The sequence below is a fragment of the Haliaeetus albicilla genome, chromosome 27 (assembly GCF_947461875.1).
Source record: "Haliaeetus albicilla chromosome 27, bHalAlb1.1, whole genome shotgun sequence".
NCBI lineage: Eukaryota > Metazoa > Chordata > Aves > Accipitriformes > Accipitridae > Haliaeetus > Haliaeetus albicilla.
This window is the reverse complement of record NC_091509.1, coordinates 1,499,234-1,514,561: the sequence shown is the minus strand read 5'-3', so window position 1 is coordinate 1,514,561 and position 15,328 is coordinate 1,499,234. Positions and strand designations below refer to the sequence as shown.

The window sequence follows — 15,328 nt, the reverse complement described above, 5'->3', positions numbered from 1 at the left end:
AACTTTATTGAAATTTCCAGATAAGTGTACGGTAGCGGGTTACATAAGGAAGTTGCGCTCCAGCTGAGTATCGCTTGTCTGCAACATTCTGTCACTTACTTTAGCGATACTCAATACTCCGTGAAGACTGTTCGACAGTGCGTTTGTGGGCTCGCAGGTGTTTTGAAAGAGCGCTTCCTCCTTGGGAGCGTGTTGTATGCCTGCTGCCAGAATAGATCTAGGAGACGTGGCAGCGAATGCTGAACAGGGTAAATGTGACTGCGGGGGGCACGCACAGGTAGTGCAGGGCTTTTGTGGGGAGGGTATATCTTCTATCAGGTGACTTGGGAAGCAGGGAAAGCTGCTTTATTGTAGTTTAGTGCGTGCTGAAGTTCAGGGTTCGACATTCTCTCAGCGTGTTTCTGTTTCTAGTCCATAGTTTTTAACAGGAGAGAGGCCAAACGCGTTGAGTCTTTGTTAACATTGGGTGCTTGTGGACTGATTCTTCGTGTTGCTTTTCAAAGATCAAGAATCCTGAGGGATAATGGGGACTGTGTAAGGTTAAGAGTCTTTAAAGCCTCGGGAAGTAGTGAGAGCATCACCAAACCACTGGTGTATATTGAGCTCTGTAAAGAACCAAGTGTTTCAGTGGAGTAAGTATGGTGGCTGTTGAGGAGAGGGAAGGTGATGGGGTTGTAGGCAACATTTCCAACAAACAAAGTACATGAAGGGAAATAAAACTGCTTGTTCTAGCAGTCCAGGTGCTTTAAAAGTTAGATGGGAGTTAAGGTACAGACTAGAAAGGAGCACTTCGCAAATTGAGTTAACCATGGTTGTCTTGCTTAACTAATTAAGTAATAATCACTGGTTGTTCACACACCAGCTATTTTAAACCCCGTGGAGAGTGTTCATATCATCATCTTGTTTTTGTTCTGGTCTCTGGGAAAAGTAGTGGTATCTTATGTGTAGTGACCGATCCTGTCAGGATAATGAGGGGAACAGGAAGTTTCTGACCTTTGCTGTTGCCCCTTGTGGCAATAAAACCTGCAGAATGTGGATCAAGTAGAAGTAATCCCAGCAGACTTGAGTACAAGGAAGTGATGGGAAGGAAAGCTGCTGCTTAGGGATTTTTAGAGGGTACTATCAGTCTCAATATATCAGTGTTCAGGTCTCAGTCTTGCCACAGGTTCTTTTGCTTGGCACTTGGGGTTTTATGCTCGACCACAGACAATGAGGTTTTCTCCAAAATTTTTGTGTCTTTGGATAATACAGGGATGGGAACTTGGAAACAAGCAGAAAACCTCAAGAGTAAACCTTTGATACAGTGTCAGCCATGTTACCTGAAATGGCCTCTTGCATGTTGAACTCCTGGGCTGGAAGGGGCAGAACAAGAAGGTTTCTTGGAGCTGGATAAGTAGTGTTGTGGCTGGCGCAGGAGGTGGTGCAAGAACCTGCATGGTCCGTCCCAGTGTGTCTCTGGTGGCACGGTTGCTCTTGGGGTTGCCCAGGGACTCAAGCCCGGCTGGTGTGTCTGCACGAAGCAGCAGCTGTTCTTTAAGTAGATGCTCCGAAAGATCTCAGACTTGCGACCTGCTATCAGATTGCTGCTTGTGTTATTCACTGCAGTCTTTCAGGCAGTGGTGTGTTTAATTCTTGCTTAGGTGCTTACTGGCTTGCAGGTCTAAAACTTGGAACTCTTTTTTTTCTTGTGAGAAATGTTTGGGATGTAAGCAGCGATGCTAGCCAGAGTCCGCGTGAAGTGTGGTGATAACAAGTATAACAACTTCATCGTTCCTTTTATATATATAACGATGATCTATTTTATCGTGGGTATATTTTATAAGAAATGCAATGTGGAGATATCCAGGGGTAGGATGGGAGTGATACTGGAGGACCACAATGAATTGCTTCCATTTTAATGTTTAAGCCAACGCACTTGGGATTCAGCTGCATCCCTATCTGTGTTGCTTATCTTGAGGAAATGTGTTACCTCTAACTGAGTAACTAGGGCAGTGTTTGGAGCTCTTTGAAGGGGAGAGCAAGTAAAAGGTTAGTTCATTGTTTTTTACGGATTCCCCCATATGAACTGCTTGATGGACCCTACAGTGAGGGGAAGGGGGAAATCAGAAGCTGTGCTTCAGCCCTGCTGAAGTAAAACATTTTCTTACAGCACAGGAGTGGTGGGTTATTACTGCTTATAATGTAGAGGCCCCCAAAACAGGTAATGCTTTGCAGAACTAAACTGTATATTCCATAGTGATGTCCCTGTTCAGCTGCAGAAGACAATGGGCTTGCCTGCAGTCCAGAGCTGCTTGACCTCCCAAGATGTTTCAGTATCTCTTCTGCTGAAATGAACACTACCTGCAGATGGGGTGCGTTAGATTAATTGGCTAGTTGAACAATGTTACTGTTCACGGAGTTGTACCTGTGCTACCTGTGCTGAGCAAACTTTGTGTTAATTCTGTGCTACCAGTTCTGCTTTACAGCAGCCAGTGGGAACAACTTGTTTCTTCCATTAAGGCCTCTTGCTGCGTTCGTGGAGCTGCCAGCACAGCCCATCTGTGTTAAATATCTGGTGTGTTGCTAGTACAAAGAATACTGGTTAAGCTTCTGTTAGTTAACTAGGCATTCTACACCAGGAGGAAGTTATACATTGCTTTGGTTTTCTTGCTGTTCAGGCTTAAAAAAAAAAAAAAATTTAAAAAAATGAAGTGTGACAGTTACATTGGAGCTTGTTTATAACCTGTACCTTGGTTATTCCTGTATTTCATGCAGTTTGACTCTTCTCATGCTACTCACTTAACTGCTTGTCTTCTAACTTTGACTTCTTACAAGACTCTGCAAAAGTCAGTGGATCTGAGCCATTTCAAACATTGAAAAAGCAGATTCTGTCAAAGGGAAAGGATTAAAATCTTTCTGAAGATTAAAGTGCTTCTGTTAATAGGGGTAGTAGCCTTAGAATGGCAGATAGATACTCTGGAATCACAAAAGTCCTGGAGACCAGGAGAGCACCTATGGGTGCTGTAGGGAGTTGGTGATCTGGCCTTGGTGTGCGTGTGTGAGCACCACCTTGTACAGAGGGACTGCTTGGCAAGTAGAGAGCAGAGCTGAGTGAAATGCGTGGTGGATGTAGGCTCTTACACCTCACCCTACACAGTACCTCCAGCGACCAGTAAAGGTAGAACCTTCCTGGCGCAAGGAATGTGCAGCAGGTTCTTGCCCAAACTAACGTCTGCATCGGACCTCTGCAGGTAGCTGGCAGCTGCTTGTCTGCACTGTGGTCCTGCTACTGAGGTAAGGCAGAGTGCTGTCGAGTTGACTTGGGAGCCCTGATTCCATAGTGCTTGGTGGTGCTCTCTTGAAAGCTTCTAACAATTCATGGCTAAGTGGCTGAAAGTTCCTTTTTGGTTAGATGAATCACAATTTTGTAACATAGCCCTAGACTGCCTGTCACAGAAGGATGCAGGGGCTTCAGGCATACAAACTTGCTAAAGTTGGGTTAAAAGCTTGTTTCACAGCAGCAACCTGAAGCAAAAATCATGCTTATAATCAAGCTAATGATGTGGTCTCTGAGTAAATTACAGTTTGAAAACAGCTCAAACTGTAGTAGGAAGGAAAGACCATGGAGTCCAAGCTAAAAGGACTTTGGATAATCTTTGACTGTTTGGAGGCATACATCTAGTGTGTTGGAGTGTATTTGGGGAACCCTACTGTATACTAAGGTTTATTAAAATTGCTGGAATTGACTGCTAAAGGATGCTGGCTTTTTATTCGCTTAATTGGCGGCTTGATGTTGCTGGTTATGTTGGTTATTCTTACTAAAGTCTGTATTAGCATTAACTTAATCCTTAAAACTGATCTTCTGGCCAGGACAGTTTCTACCAGGAACATGTTAGGCTGTGGAGGGAATTATTGTCTAGAGGAATACATTTGAACTGCTCTTACAAAGGTCTTTGGAGTTTACAATTAAAACTAATTGTAACTTGAAATATGTGCAGGGTTAAACTTTAAGGTAAGACTTAAAGCACTTGTGTTTGATAGTGCTTTAAAAACTTATTGTGCAGTTCGTGAACTCCTTGATCAAGATGCACTTTAAGTGCAGTGTACTAGCTGCTGGGAGGTAGACTAACGGGAGGAGGGTAGCATGGGTCTGAGTGGGACTTGTGGCACTGGCTTTCCTGTGTGCCCTGAGGCCCCCCTGGCAGCTAATGCCTTTCATGACTTGGGCAGCGGAGCTAGGGGATCTGTGGCATCAGTGCACTCCATCTTCCTTAAAATGCTTTCCTGGAACTCCTGAGTAGGGAGGTGTTTGTTTTGTTGGGAACTTGGGAACACAATTAAATCTGCTTTTGGAGCCTAAATGTCAGTTTCTTGTGTGAGTTCTGTAGCTTTTAGGATATCTAGTTCATGGATGTAATGGTAGTAGTTTCATTCAACTTGGCCTTTGGGCAAGACACCTTGAACCTTGCTTTGCTTTGTGCCATGCTTCCACATCCTCATTTTTGCTGAGCAACTAATTAATACTTTTAACTGTAAGATGGGTCAAGTTAATGGTATGATCTGCAGCAGTTGGCCCAACCCCAGGGGTGTTTTGCTGTAGGGGAGATGGCAGAAAGTTCTGTAAGTGGGCTTTCCAGCTAGAAGGCAGTTCATGGTGAGGTAGCCTCCTGGGAGCTGAGTAACTACAATGGAAATTTCCTCTAAAGGCAGCTTGAGTTTTCACTTTTAAGTTCCTAAAGCAAAACCTTCTGCATGTGCTTAAGGATCGGAAACTGTCTCAAATGGATTACCAGCTACGGCTTTCTTCAGGTTTTGGTTTAAAATCAGCATTGTCAAGCTCAGACTTGATCATTGACCAGCAAGCCTTCCCAGATCACAGGGAAATACAGCAGGCCTTGCAGCTTAGGATCTGATATATGCAGTAGTGGCTGGTTTGTAGATGATACCAAACTGTAATTGAATCCTCCATGTATTATGAGTTCCAGTTTTATGTGAACTCCAGAGTCATTTGTTCTGAGTTACAAACCAGCTGGTTCTCAAGAGTCTCCCTCAGCAACATCTGGAAGCAAAGACCTTGCTAGGTTTGGTGTTGTGCTAGCAGTACCTTGGAAACAGCACAGGAGCCTTCAAAAGGCAAAGTAACCTCTCAGACAGATGCAAAAGCTTGGTACTGTGCTGCAGCAGTGGATGCTCCTCTCCATTTGTACCTGGATAAATGCAGCTGTATGTAGCTACCATTCCTGTTTTTAAACTTGGCCTTGCAGGTCTGACAAGTGAGTAGTGGGAGTCTTTCTAGCATGCTGGCAGCTTGAGGAGAATGATGTGTTAAAGCGATCATCTGTGCCCTGCTGGGAAATCCGGTAACGCGTTACCCTCTCTGGTGTGCAGAGGCGACTGGTAGTCTGCTGCAGCTAAGTGACTGTGCTCTAGAGGTGTCTTGTGGAGTTTCAACTTCTTCACTGTTATGCAAGCTGTTGTTCTACAAAAGGCGGGAGGTTTTGTATCTCAGGGTGTCCTGGTTTTGGCTGGGATAGAGTTAATTTTCTTCCTAGTAGCTGGTATAGTGCTGTGTTTCGGATTTAGGATGAGAAAAATGTGGGTAATACACTGATGTTTTAGTTGTTGCTGAGCAGTGCTTACACTAACTCAAGGACTTCTCAGCTTCCCGTGCTGTCCTGCCAGCGAGGAGGCTGGGTGTGCGTAAGAAGCTGGGGGGACAGCTGACCCCAACTGGCCGAGGGGATATTCCATACCATATGATGTCATGCTGACCAATAAAAAAACCTGGGGGGAGTTAGCTGGGGGATGGCAGCCCACTGCTTGGGGACTGGCTGGGCATTGGTCAGTGGGTGGTGAGCAATCACATTGTGTGGCACTTGTTTTGTATATTCTCTTGTTATTTTCCCTTCCTTTTCTGTCCTCTTAAACTGTCTTTATCTCAACCTGCAAGTTTTACCTTTTTTCTGATTCTTTCCCCCACCCACTGTGGGGGAGTGAGCTAATGTTTGTATGGTGTTTAGCTGTCTGCCGGGTTAAGCCACAACACTGGGGCTTGAATTGAGAGTTGTTGCTAAACTTTTCCAAGCACAAGGAGCTTATGCATTGCTTTTTACATGGGCGTTTTAATCTGTGATGTTTCAATCTGAATTTATAGAGTAGAACCTGAAATGCTGCCCTAGGTGAGAGCTGCATCACTGAGACAAGTGTTATGAGTGTTGTAAGTCAGCTCTTTCCAGTGAGATACTGTATATGGCTTCAGAAAACCAAAGTATTCCTGCTAGGTGGAACTGAAGATTGAAGAGAAAGGAATAGTATTTTGATGAGAAACAGGGCTGCTACTAACTGAACTTCATTGTTACCTCTGCATCTGTTGTGAGACTTACCTCATGGTATCACTGAAGGTGTGTTGTTCCACAGAGTTTGAAGCGGCACTTTTGAGCAGCGGGATGTAGGGTGAATGTTGGGGCAGCTTTGGAGCTGTGTATTCTACTAGGTGGTAGAATATGTTGTCAAGCTGCAGCCTGTGTTTGTAACTCTTTCCACTTTATAGTAGGGAAGGTGCATGCTGGGTTCTTAAATATAATCCATAGTAGGTTGTGATATTACATGGAGAACATGGATTCTTACAATTCTACTCCTTCTGAGTCTAGTGTTGTTGCATCGTATTTATGCATAAAACAGGAGTGAAGGGGATGAGAAAGTGGTAAGGAAGAGAGGTTTAGATGTGGGGGTTTTTTTGGTAATAGATGTGTTTGGGGTTTTGAGTACTGTAGCATTAAATTGTCTTTTTCAGAAGATTAGGGTCCAATAGTATTTGGAAGTGGACTGTACTCTATCCACCTTTAGAAAGAGTAGTGTATTCCTAAGTTTTCATGCCTGTACTTCTGAATTTGTGCACGTGAAGACTTACTTCATTCTTTGTAGCTGTGACTAAACTGACCACGAAGAAGGTGTGTGGTCCTTCAGGTGCTGGTGAAGTTGTGTGTAAGTGGCTGCATGTTCCTTTGCACTGATTGCACAAGGTGTTTCTTGGCTTACTGATTTTAAAGCAGAGCACAGTGCAGTCTGCTACTCTATTTTTCAGACTGTTACTAACTGAAAACTTTTATAGTACATGCACTTCTCTATGGTGGAGCAGTATTCTTTTGTTGCTTGGGATGATACTCAACATATTTAATGTTCTGAAAGCAGAGAGGTGTACAGCAGGTGGTGTGAAGTGTGTTGGTGGGGAGGGAGAATGCATTACTGATCTTTATTCTAACTGATACTTGCGACCAGGAGGTAAGGAGGGAGTCCTCAGTTGGGTGAAGTTAGCTACTCCGAACTGACATGCATAACTGACAAAACTGAAGGGCTTTCCTCCTTCAGAGGATATCTGGAGATGCTCCCCACCTTCAGGAGGGAGTAGGCTCTTCAGCAGGTGCTGTATGCTTAATATCTACGCCTGTCCAAGTCCGTGCTGAACCATGAAGTGTGGGGGCAAGGTCTGTATGGGTCAGCACTCTTAAGAAGTTCAGTAGGAGGACTAGAAAAGCTTCAGTAGTCTGGTGTCAAGTCAGGAGCTTTCAGCTGGGCTCTTAAGAAGTTGGGAGCTGCTGAGAGCAAAACCAAACTTGTGTGTGCAAAAAAGTAGTCAGGGTATGTGAAGCTTTGTATCTCCACTGCAAGACTTCTGGGGGACTGCATGCTGAGGGGAAAATCCTGAGATTAACCTGTTTGGTGTAAGGCAGCGTTCTTGTGTTGCAACAGAAGAGAAGAGGGTTTGGTTAGTGGTGGCCTCCCAGTTCATGGGAAGTAGAAGCTGGAAAATCCCAGAGATCATCTATTCAAGAGCTTAAATACTGCCTGTAAATAACAAAAGGCCATTAAGTGGCAAGCTTTTTCCATTCCTGCAATCAGCTTGTCTTGATCATTGTCCTTAAATGTTTTGTCTATCAAAAGCTTCAGATAAGTCTGGTATCTGAGATTCCTGTTGCTGGTAACCCTTGCAGGCTGTGAGGTGAAAAGCTGAATGCACAATGGGCCAATGGCAGCATTGGAGTGTTTCCTGAATGCTGGATTTAGTTGTCCTCATAATGGTTGTCTGGTGTTTACGTTTAGCTTTCTAGACTGAGCTAGCACAGAAAAAAGTTAATATGTTTGGGCCCATCATGCAAAGCAGGTCAGTGGCTGAGCCAGAAATAGAGCAGGCAAAGTTTGACTTTGAAGTTTTACTCTATTTGCACTTCCCGCTAAATGTCCACTTCCTGAGCAAATTGGTAATTCTGGTGACAATGTGTGGACTATCTTTCTGATCTGGGCTGAAACTTTGCTTCGAATGGAAACTTGGTATAGTCAGAAGTGTTCTGAATTACTCAACCTGTTCAGCCAGAGCAATTGAGACTCATAATAGGATTTCTTCAGAGGAAAATTTGACTGACACAGCTACTTGAAAAGTGAGGATTTCCATTCATAGGCTAGCAGTTCTATAGGTACAGAAGGCCTTGCATTTTATTCCATTTAACCACCTATATTCACTGATGCATACATTTGGAGACAAAACAACCATAGGTTATTGAAGTCTTGTATACTGCAAAAAGGATACTGCAGGCTTGAGATTATAAACTAGATTACTATAGCTGGAGCAGCCTGTGAGCTGTTGCAATACAGGGGATAAAATAAGACTGATACTGAGAGTCATTGGATTGAGGCCATCTTGTCTCTCTGTGACCTGGAGATAGTGGAATATGTAATACCTTGGTACTGCTTGGGATCTCTTTAAGTTCTATTATCAGTGAAGGTGAAGTTGGTAGACCCTATGACTTGATGAGTATTGCTGTGACTTAATACAGTGTAGAAACCTAGAGCGGTGACTGATACATATGCCAAATGTGTTACCTGGATTTAAGATGCAACTTTGCTTTCTGGGGTCCTGAGTATTAGTTTTGTGGTGTTGCCATTCTTGTGGTTTCAGGAAACTCACTAGTGTGAGCATTATGTTCGTGAGCAAGAATGGTAGCCAGAGTGCCCCTAACAGCTTTTTAAGCAATAACATGATTAGTTTTGAAATTAAATGAAATAAACTGTTCCTGTTTTTTAGGAGTTGAATGATCTGGCACGTGATCCTCCAGCACAGTGTTCAGCAGGGCCTGTTGGTGATGACAGTAAGTATGATACTATTGGCAAACACCTGCAGTCTCTAACTTTTTTCCTTTTTCTTCTGAAGTGAAACGTCCAGCTCCTTAGCAAGGAGAACCCTTCTGTCTCTTTTGATTAGAGTACTAGATACTACTTCATGTACTAATCTTAAATTTGTTGCTCTTCTGTATCTCCTAATACCTTCCTTGTATATCATGGGAGACCTGTGTTACTCCCATTTTATTGATAGGGCAACTCTGTACACTGAGGACATCTTGAGTTACATCTTTGAATTAACTGTTCTGGCATTCTCATAGGGCATGAAGTTCGTAAACTTGAGTAGCTCTGTGGCCAAATCAGCAAGCAGTTTTCTGAACTTCTTTGACATATAAACTGTATGTGGTGTAGTCACATGGTCCTGTAGAAGTAAAACAATCTACTCCAAATACTAGGTGCTAGTACAGCAAGGTCAAGGTTAACTATATTTTACACAGGAGTTAGTTAACAGTAACATTTTTTTTTAAAGAGAGTTACATGTAGTCCTTGGGGCTAAGAGGTTAAAATGTGAACAGAAGGAAAACGAGTTGGTAAATTAAAGCTTGAATAATGAAGTAATGTTAGATTTTTTTAAAAAGTTTAATAGTGTGGTCAAATGAATTACAGGAACACTGGAAACATTGCTTGTTCTTTAATCTGGTTTGTGCTAGTGTATTACAGAGCACACCAGAGTATAAGAACTGACAAACAAGTTTGGCTCTTAATCTTTAGGTAGGATTTCACTCAGTTTGGAATACTACTTGTGGCTTTCTCAATAAGCAAAATCAGAATGTCTAAATCCTGCTGTTGTGACTAACTTGTCACTTGATATGGACATAGCTGCTTAGTATGAGACAAGAAGTGCAGGTGGAGCATCTTTAAATCACACAGTACTGTTATTTTTGAAAACTGTACTCAAATGAGTTGGCCCTGCCAGGTTCCATATAAGGGATAGCCTAGGACAGTCTTTTTGACCTACACATCAGCTGGTCGTCTTTCCTGTGCAAGGTTGTTCACCGGGTGTGTCATTTGGAGTTGTTACTGTGTCCTCCTGAAGCTCCATGCGCTGTGTTGAAGCAGACAAAAAGCAGTCTTTAAAGTCCTACCCTGAATTTTTTTGTCTAGTATCATTTTATGGTAAGATCTACTGTCACCTTGTATGTGTATTTTTGCTTAGGGAGGAGGGCAAGATACATTGTGTGACTTGACTTAATGGTGTTTATATGGATGCTTCTTTATCTAAGTTGGAGGTAGTGTTCCCCAGTCTGCTTTGATTAGCTGTGAATAAGGCAACTTAATTGTTGCCCTGTACTTTGTGGTGGTTTTCTGAGAGGCCTTTAAACTGCAGTGGTTTTACAAGCTGTACAGTCTTCTCCATATTAACTAGGATCTTGCACTTTCTGGTGAACTACTTTTTTTTTCTTATAGCAGCATTAAACTCTTGGTTATAGCTTAGGTGAGCAAGAGCAGTAGGATGTTTGCAATGAGACAAGAACACTTGCAAATTCACCTTTTGCTTTATAACTTTACCATGGGCCTTGATGTAAATTCAGGTACTTGCATTATGCATAAAATGCCTGAGATGAGGCAATGTGTTTATACTCTTTCTTGTAGCAGCTCTGTAGAAAAGGCTGCATGAGAACATGTGGAAGCTTTGACTGGGATGCCTGTTAAACAGCATGCATTGAACTTGCTGTGCAACCTGGTCTCTCTGACAAGTGTGCTGTTCAGCGAAGCATCCAAGCTCATGAGAGTAGGGGATATTTACGTAGGGAAACCCTCCATCTATGTGCCAAGAGCTCTAAGCTTAGGTATCCTTTCTAAAAGGAAAAAATTAGCTGCCAGGATCTTTCTGAATCATTTCTGACCTGTTCAGAAGTGCTGAAGTGTATAGAAACTTACACATTCCTACAGAAATCTAGGACTAGACTAAAAAAAGCACTTGAAATCTGAGAATGAAAATACTGAAATTAGTGGACATGTTACTGTTCAGCAATGCTTTCAAACAAGTGAAAGCTGTGTTTGGTTTTGAGGGTTTTTAGCAGTAGTGTCAAGCTTCTAGTTATTCACACCTTATTTCTGCTTTCAAAATAGTATTTCAAAGAAGCTTGTAGTTTCATGGAAGAGAAATTACTAAGATGTAGAGCCAGTCTGAGGCTTTTCTTCCATTAAATTAAGAAATGGGATTTGTGACATGATAAACTACTTCATAGTTTCCAAAGACTATCAAAGGTGATAGAGATTGACTGGTGGAGGAGGTGGTAACATAAGTTGGTGAATGCTTATAATGGAAAGTTACTACTGAATGCAGAAAGCTTTAAAGTAATATTTGATTGTTCTCCTTGTGCCACCTTTCTGAAAGACCTCTAATGAAAGACTTTCACTATTGAGACCAACACTTGGGGTGTATGTAAGTGGATAGCAGTGGCAGCAACAGAAAGGTGCCTTCTCTGAGATGCCTCTAGGTTTGCCTCAATTGCCTTGTCAGAATGACATGTCTCAGAGATCAGGACATGCTGTGCTTGCAAAGTGGTATCCTGTGGCTAGTCCAGCCAATGTAAACTGTCCCCAGTTAGAAGCTTCTCATCCCTGTAGTTCATAAACTTTGGGAAGCGAAGAGCTGTTTCTGCCTTGTTAACTGTAGGGACAGGATTTTCTTTCTCTTGGTAAAGTAGTTTTAGCCCTCTTCCACCACCTCTGGCCTTTGTTTTGGGAATATGCTTGGGACTGAATTACACTAGTAACTTCCAGGGTGCTGTGCAGTGGCTTAGTTCACTTTCAAACATGTACCTGTGCTTAGTTACTGAAAGTCAGCAAGCCCTTTACTTTGTAAGTAACTTTTTGAATGGCTGACTTCAAAGTAAAGAATCAGTTGAAATAAGCTCTGCATGACAAATCCATCTTTTAGTTCATCAAACTTGTCCCAAGTGTTGTGAGACTCTAAAGCTTAGGTTAAACAAGCACTTTCCTTGAGTCTGGGGTGGGAGTTGTGGCAGGGGGGAGAGGGGGAAGGAACCCAACCCAACCAAACCACCCTTCTAGCTTGTACTGTGAAAGCATTTTTCTTTCTGATTTCTTGTTGGGTGTAAGACAATAGTTTGTTACATCAGCTTCTGTTTTCAGTGTGCAGAAGTACACAGGTTAAGGTCCAGTGCTGTCTGTGTATTCAGTGCAGTCATAGTGAATCTTATCAGCATCTACTGATGCCTGTTAAATTCCTGGTGGTTTTTCTGTGATTAGCCACAATCTTCACTGCTGGGTTTCTGCTGCCCCTTTGTCTTCTTGTTCTGGGTTTCTCAGTGTCCTGCTACAGGCAATATGGACTTCATGTGAAGCTGTCTGAACCCTTTTAAAATGGGTGAACGCCACATATGAACATGTGAACCACTGTCTTGATTTCCTGACTCTGCACTGAATGTAGAGTTTCTCAAAAGGCTAGTTGGTGTTACCAGCTGCAATACCCTTTGTAACAAACCTGCTGCTCTAACCAAACACTCTTCTCCCCTTGCCTTGGCAGGGCTGTTCCCACTCTTTTTTACCTTGTATGAGATCATTCCCAGCTGTAATACCTGTACCACATGTTCTAAACTAGCATGAGCAGTTTTTAATTACAAGTAGTGCCACTCTGGGCCAAAATTACTTTTGGTCCAGGTAGTCTTGAAAGCTGTAGACACCAGTTGCAAGTTAAGTATACAGTTGCAGGTGGTTTCAACTTCTGTGGCTTGAAGACTTACCTTGCAACAACTGGAGTCTTCTGTACTGCTCCCCAGTTCTGAAGATGAGATGTAGCTGACATCCATGCAGAGGGAAACTTCCCCGGTACTGTTTCACAAATAATGTTTTAGGCTGGTGCTTTTTCCACAGGCTAGCATTAGAGCCTTTGGAGAATGCAGGAACCCCAAGAACTTCCTAATATGCCTCATACAGATTAACAGCTTTGATTGTTTTCCTTATGTTCTGCAGCATAAAGATGTTCTTAATGAATCTTCTGTATTACCAGATTAAGATGTTCTCTTGGACAGATGCATACAAGTGAGATTTAATTTTTGTCCATTTAACCTAAAGTGTGTACTAGCACATCCTGGTCCTAAGTATTGAGCAGACTGTCATTCTAGCATTCTCTTAAGACTTGTATTGCTTTCTGCTGCTTGAATGACATCTTGAGACCTCTGTGGAGACTAAGCTTAAACATTCAGTCAAGATACCACTGGCTTGGGTTACCTCTTTACATATGGTATGTACAAAGCTTAGGCTTACTCTCCATTTGACTAAGGATCTGTGTAGGGGAGATCCTACCTAAGAAAAGCAGGAGTTCATACTGTACTTTTGCTGTAGCTTGCTCTAAGAGGGCAGTCATTGGAAACTGGGCTTTGATTCAGGTGCATCATTAGAAACTACAAAGTTGAACTCACAAATTTGTTGGGTCTGAAAAGTTGACTAGTAACTGTCTGGATTTTTATTGTAATGGGATTTTTTGCAGGGCATGTGTGTGGTACCACAGCAATGCCAAAGTGTGGACCAAGTGAATGTGGAGTGTCGAGTACTTCGCTCTGTCTCTGTTTAATTCTTTGGCTTGCTTCCCTGCAGCCTTTGAGAAGGCTTTGTTTTTAAAATAGACTTTTCTGTGCTGCTTTGTCTGGAAGAAAGTAGTTCATTACTTGAGCTTCTCCAAACTGAAGTAAATCTTTCTCTTTTTCAGTGTTCCATTGGCAAGCTACAATAATGGGACCAGTAAGTATGAGAGAGTTGATGTTCATAGCTTTTCATGACTAGTCATCTTGTAATAACTCCTCAAACTGCAATGATTCTTTTTCATTAACAGAATGACAGTCCCTATCAAGGTGGAGTATTTTTCTTGACAATTCACTTCCCAACAGATTATCCCTTCAAACCACCTAAGGTGAGTGGCTTGTACCATAAATCTATTCATTACTGTGTGGTGTAATGTGTATTTGTGAGCCTACACTGAAATTTTCCTTCTTCTGCAGGTTGCATTTACAACAAGAATCTATCATCCAAATATTAACAGTAATGGCAGCATTTGTCTTGATATTCTACGATCACAGTGGTCCCCAGCACTAACTATTTCAAAAGGTACCTGCAATGCTCATTTAATTTTACTGTGCTGAAATGAATTACTGATTTGGATTTAGAATGTAAAAACTGCTACATTCCTGCTGTCAACCATTTCTCTGGTCACTACTTCAGTTTTGTGACTCTACATCTAGCTTACAGCCAATTCATGAGCGTAGGGTGCTCTGGACATCCAATTTCCCTGTGACCATAGGGAGACTGTTCAACTTTGCCAGTGGATCAGATAAGTCTTACTACACTAAGTACGTAGTCTTGCCACCTCAACTCAGAGTCCGAACACTTTAACTAAAAAAAAAAATAAAAAAAATTAAACAAATTAAGCTTAGTATATGACAATGGAAGATTTCAATGTTCAAGATGCACACCAAGTAAAATACGTAGGGGAGTAGCTGTGGCTTCTAAAAAAACAGTAAAGCTGCTTTGATTCTTTGTCACCTTAAAAAAAAAAAGTCCCTTTTTCAAGGGAACATCAGAACTCCATGTTGGTAATTTTTTAACAAAACTTTCAATGATACAGACTATTAAAACATGTTTCAAAACTTAACTAGCTTGCACTATCTTAATGTTTTGGGGTTTTTTTTTTTAGCCAAAACAGTCTTGGTCCCTGTGAACTGTGTTAGCTTGTGGGGCCCTGGAATATATCCTTTGCCTGGTAAAACAGTATTGATGTTTAATGTAAATAGGAGGCTTTAAACACCTTGAAGACCCAGGCTTGAATTTTATTGATTTTTGTGGCTATTGGAACTGTAGATCTACAGTTTGTAGATCTAGCCATGGCTGTTGAGGAATATTTGTGGTTCTCTTCTGTGCATGGATCATGTCTTGACCATTCTGTTTTGTAGCTTCACACTGTCTTTGCAATTAAATGCTGCAGTTATCACGTTTAATTACAGCATCCTTCACATCGTGTCCCAGCTGTATGAGGCTATCCTGTTGCCTGTAATTCTTTTCTCCAGCTGTGATGTTGTGATGTTCCCAGACACTTTTTGGTTCAGACAGATCAGTCCTGGTACCCCTCCCTTGGACATCAGAACTGTCTCCCTTTTATTGAACTCAACAAAAGTTCCTGCCACCTCTGTCCAGCTAAAGGCTTCTGCATTTG

General features: G+C 42.1%; 1 protein-coding gene across 4 annotated transcripts in view; it reads left to right on the top strand.

Moving 5' to 3' along the window:
• Nucleotides 1–15,328, top strand: part of UBE2D2 (ubiquitin conjugating enzyme E2 D2) — a 32,477-nt gene that overhangs the window by 3,155 nt on the left and 13,994 nt on the right. For 3 of the 4 annotated variants that reach the window (XM_069772441.1, XM_069772442.1, XM_069772444.1), the window contains exons 2-5: nt 9,059–9,122; nt 13,832–13,863; nt 13,955–14,032; nt 14,121–14,226. In XM_069772441.1, the coding sequence (XP_069628542.1) occupies nt 9,059–9,122; nt 13,832–13,863; nt 13,955–14,032; nt 14,121–14,226 (280 nt within the window). Of the gene's footprint in view, nt 1–221; nt 249–9,058; nt 9,123–13,831; nt 13,864–13,954; nt 14,033–14,120; nt 14,227–15,328 lie in introns of those variants that run through there. The other variant, XM_069772445.1, reaches the window with a different exon arrangement.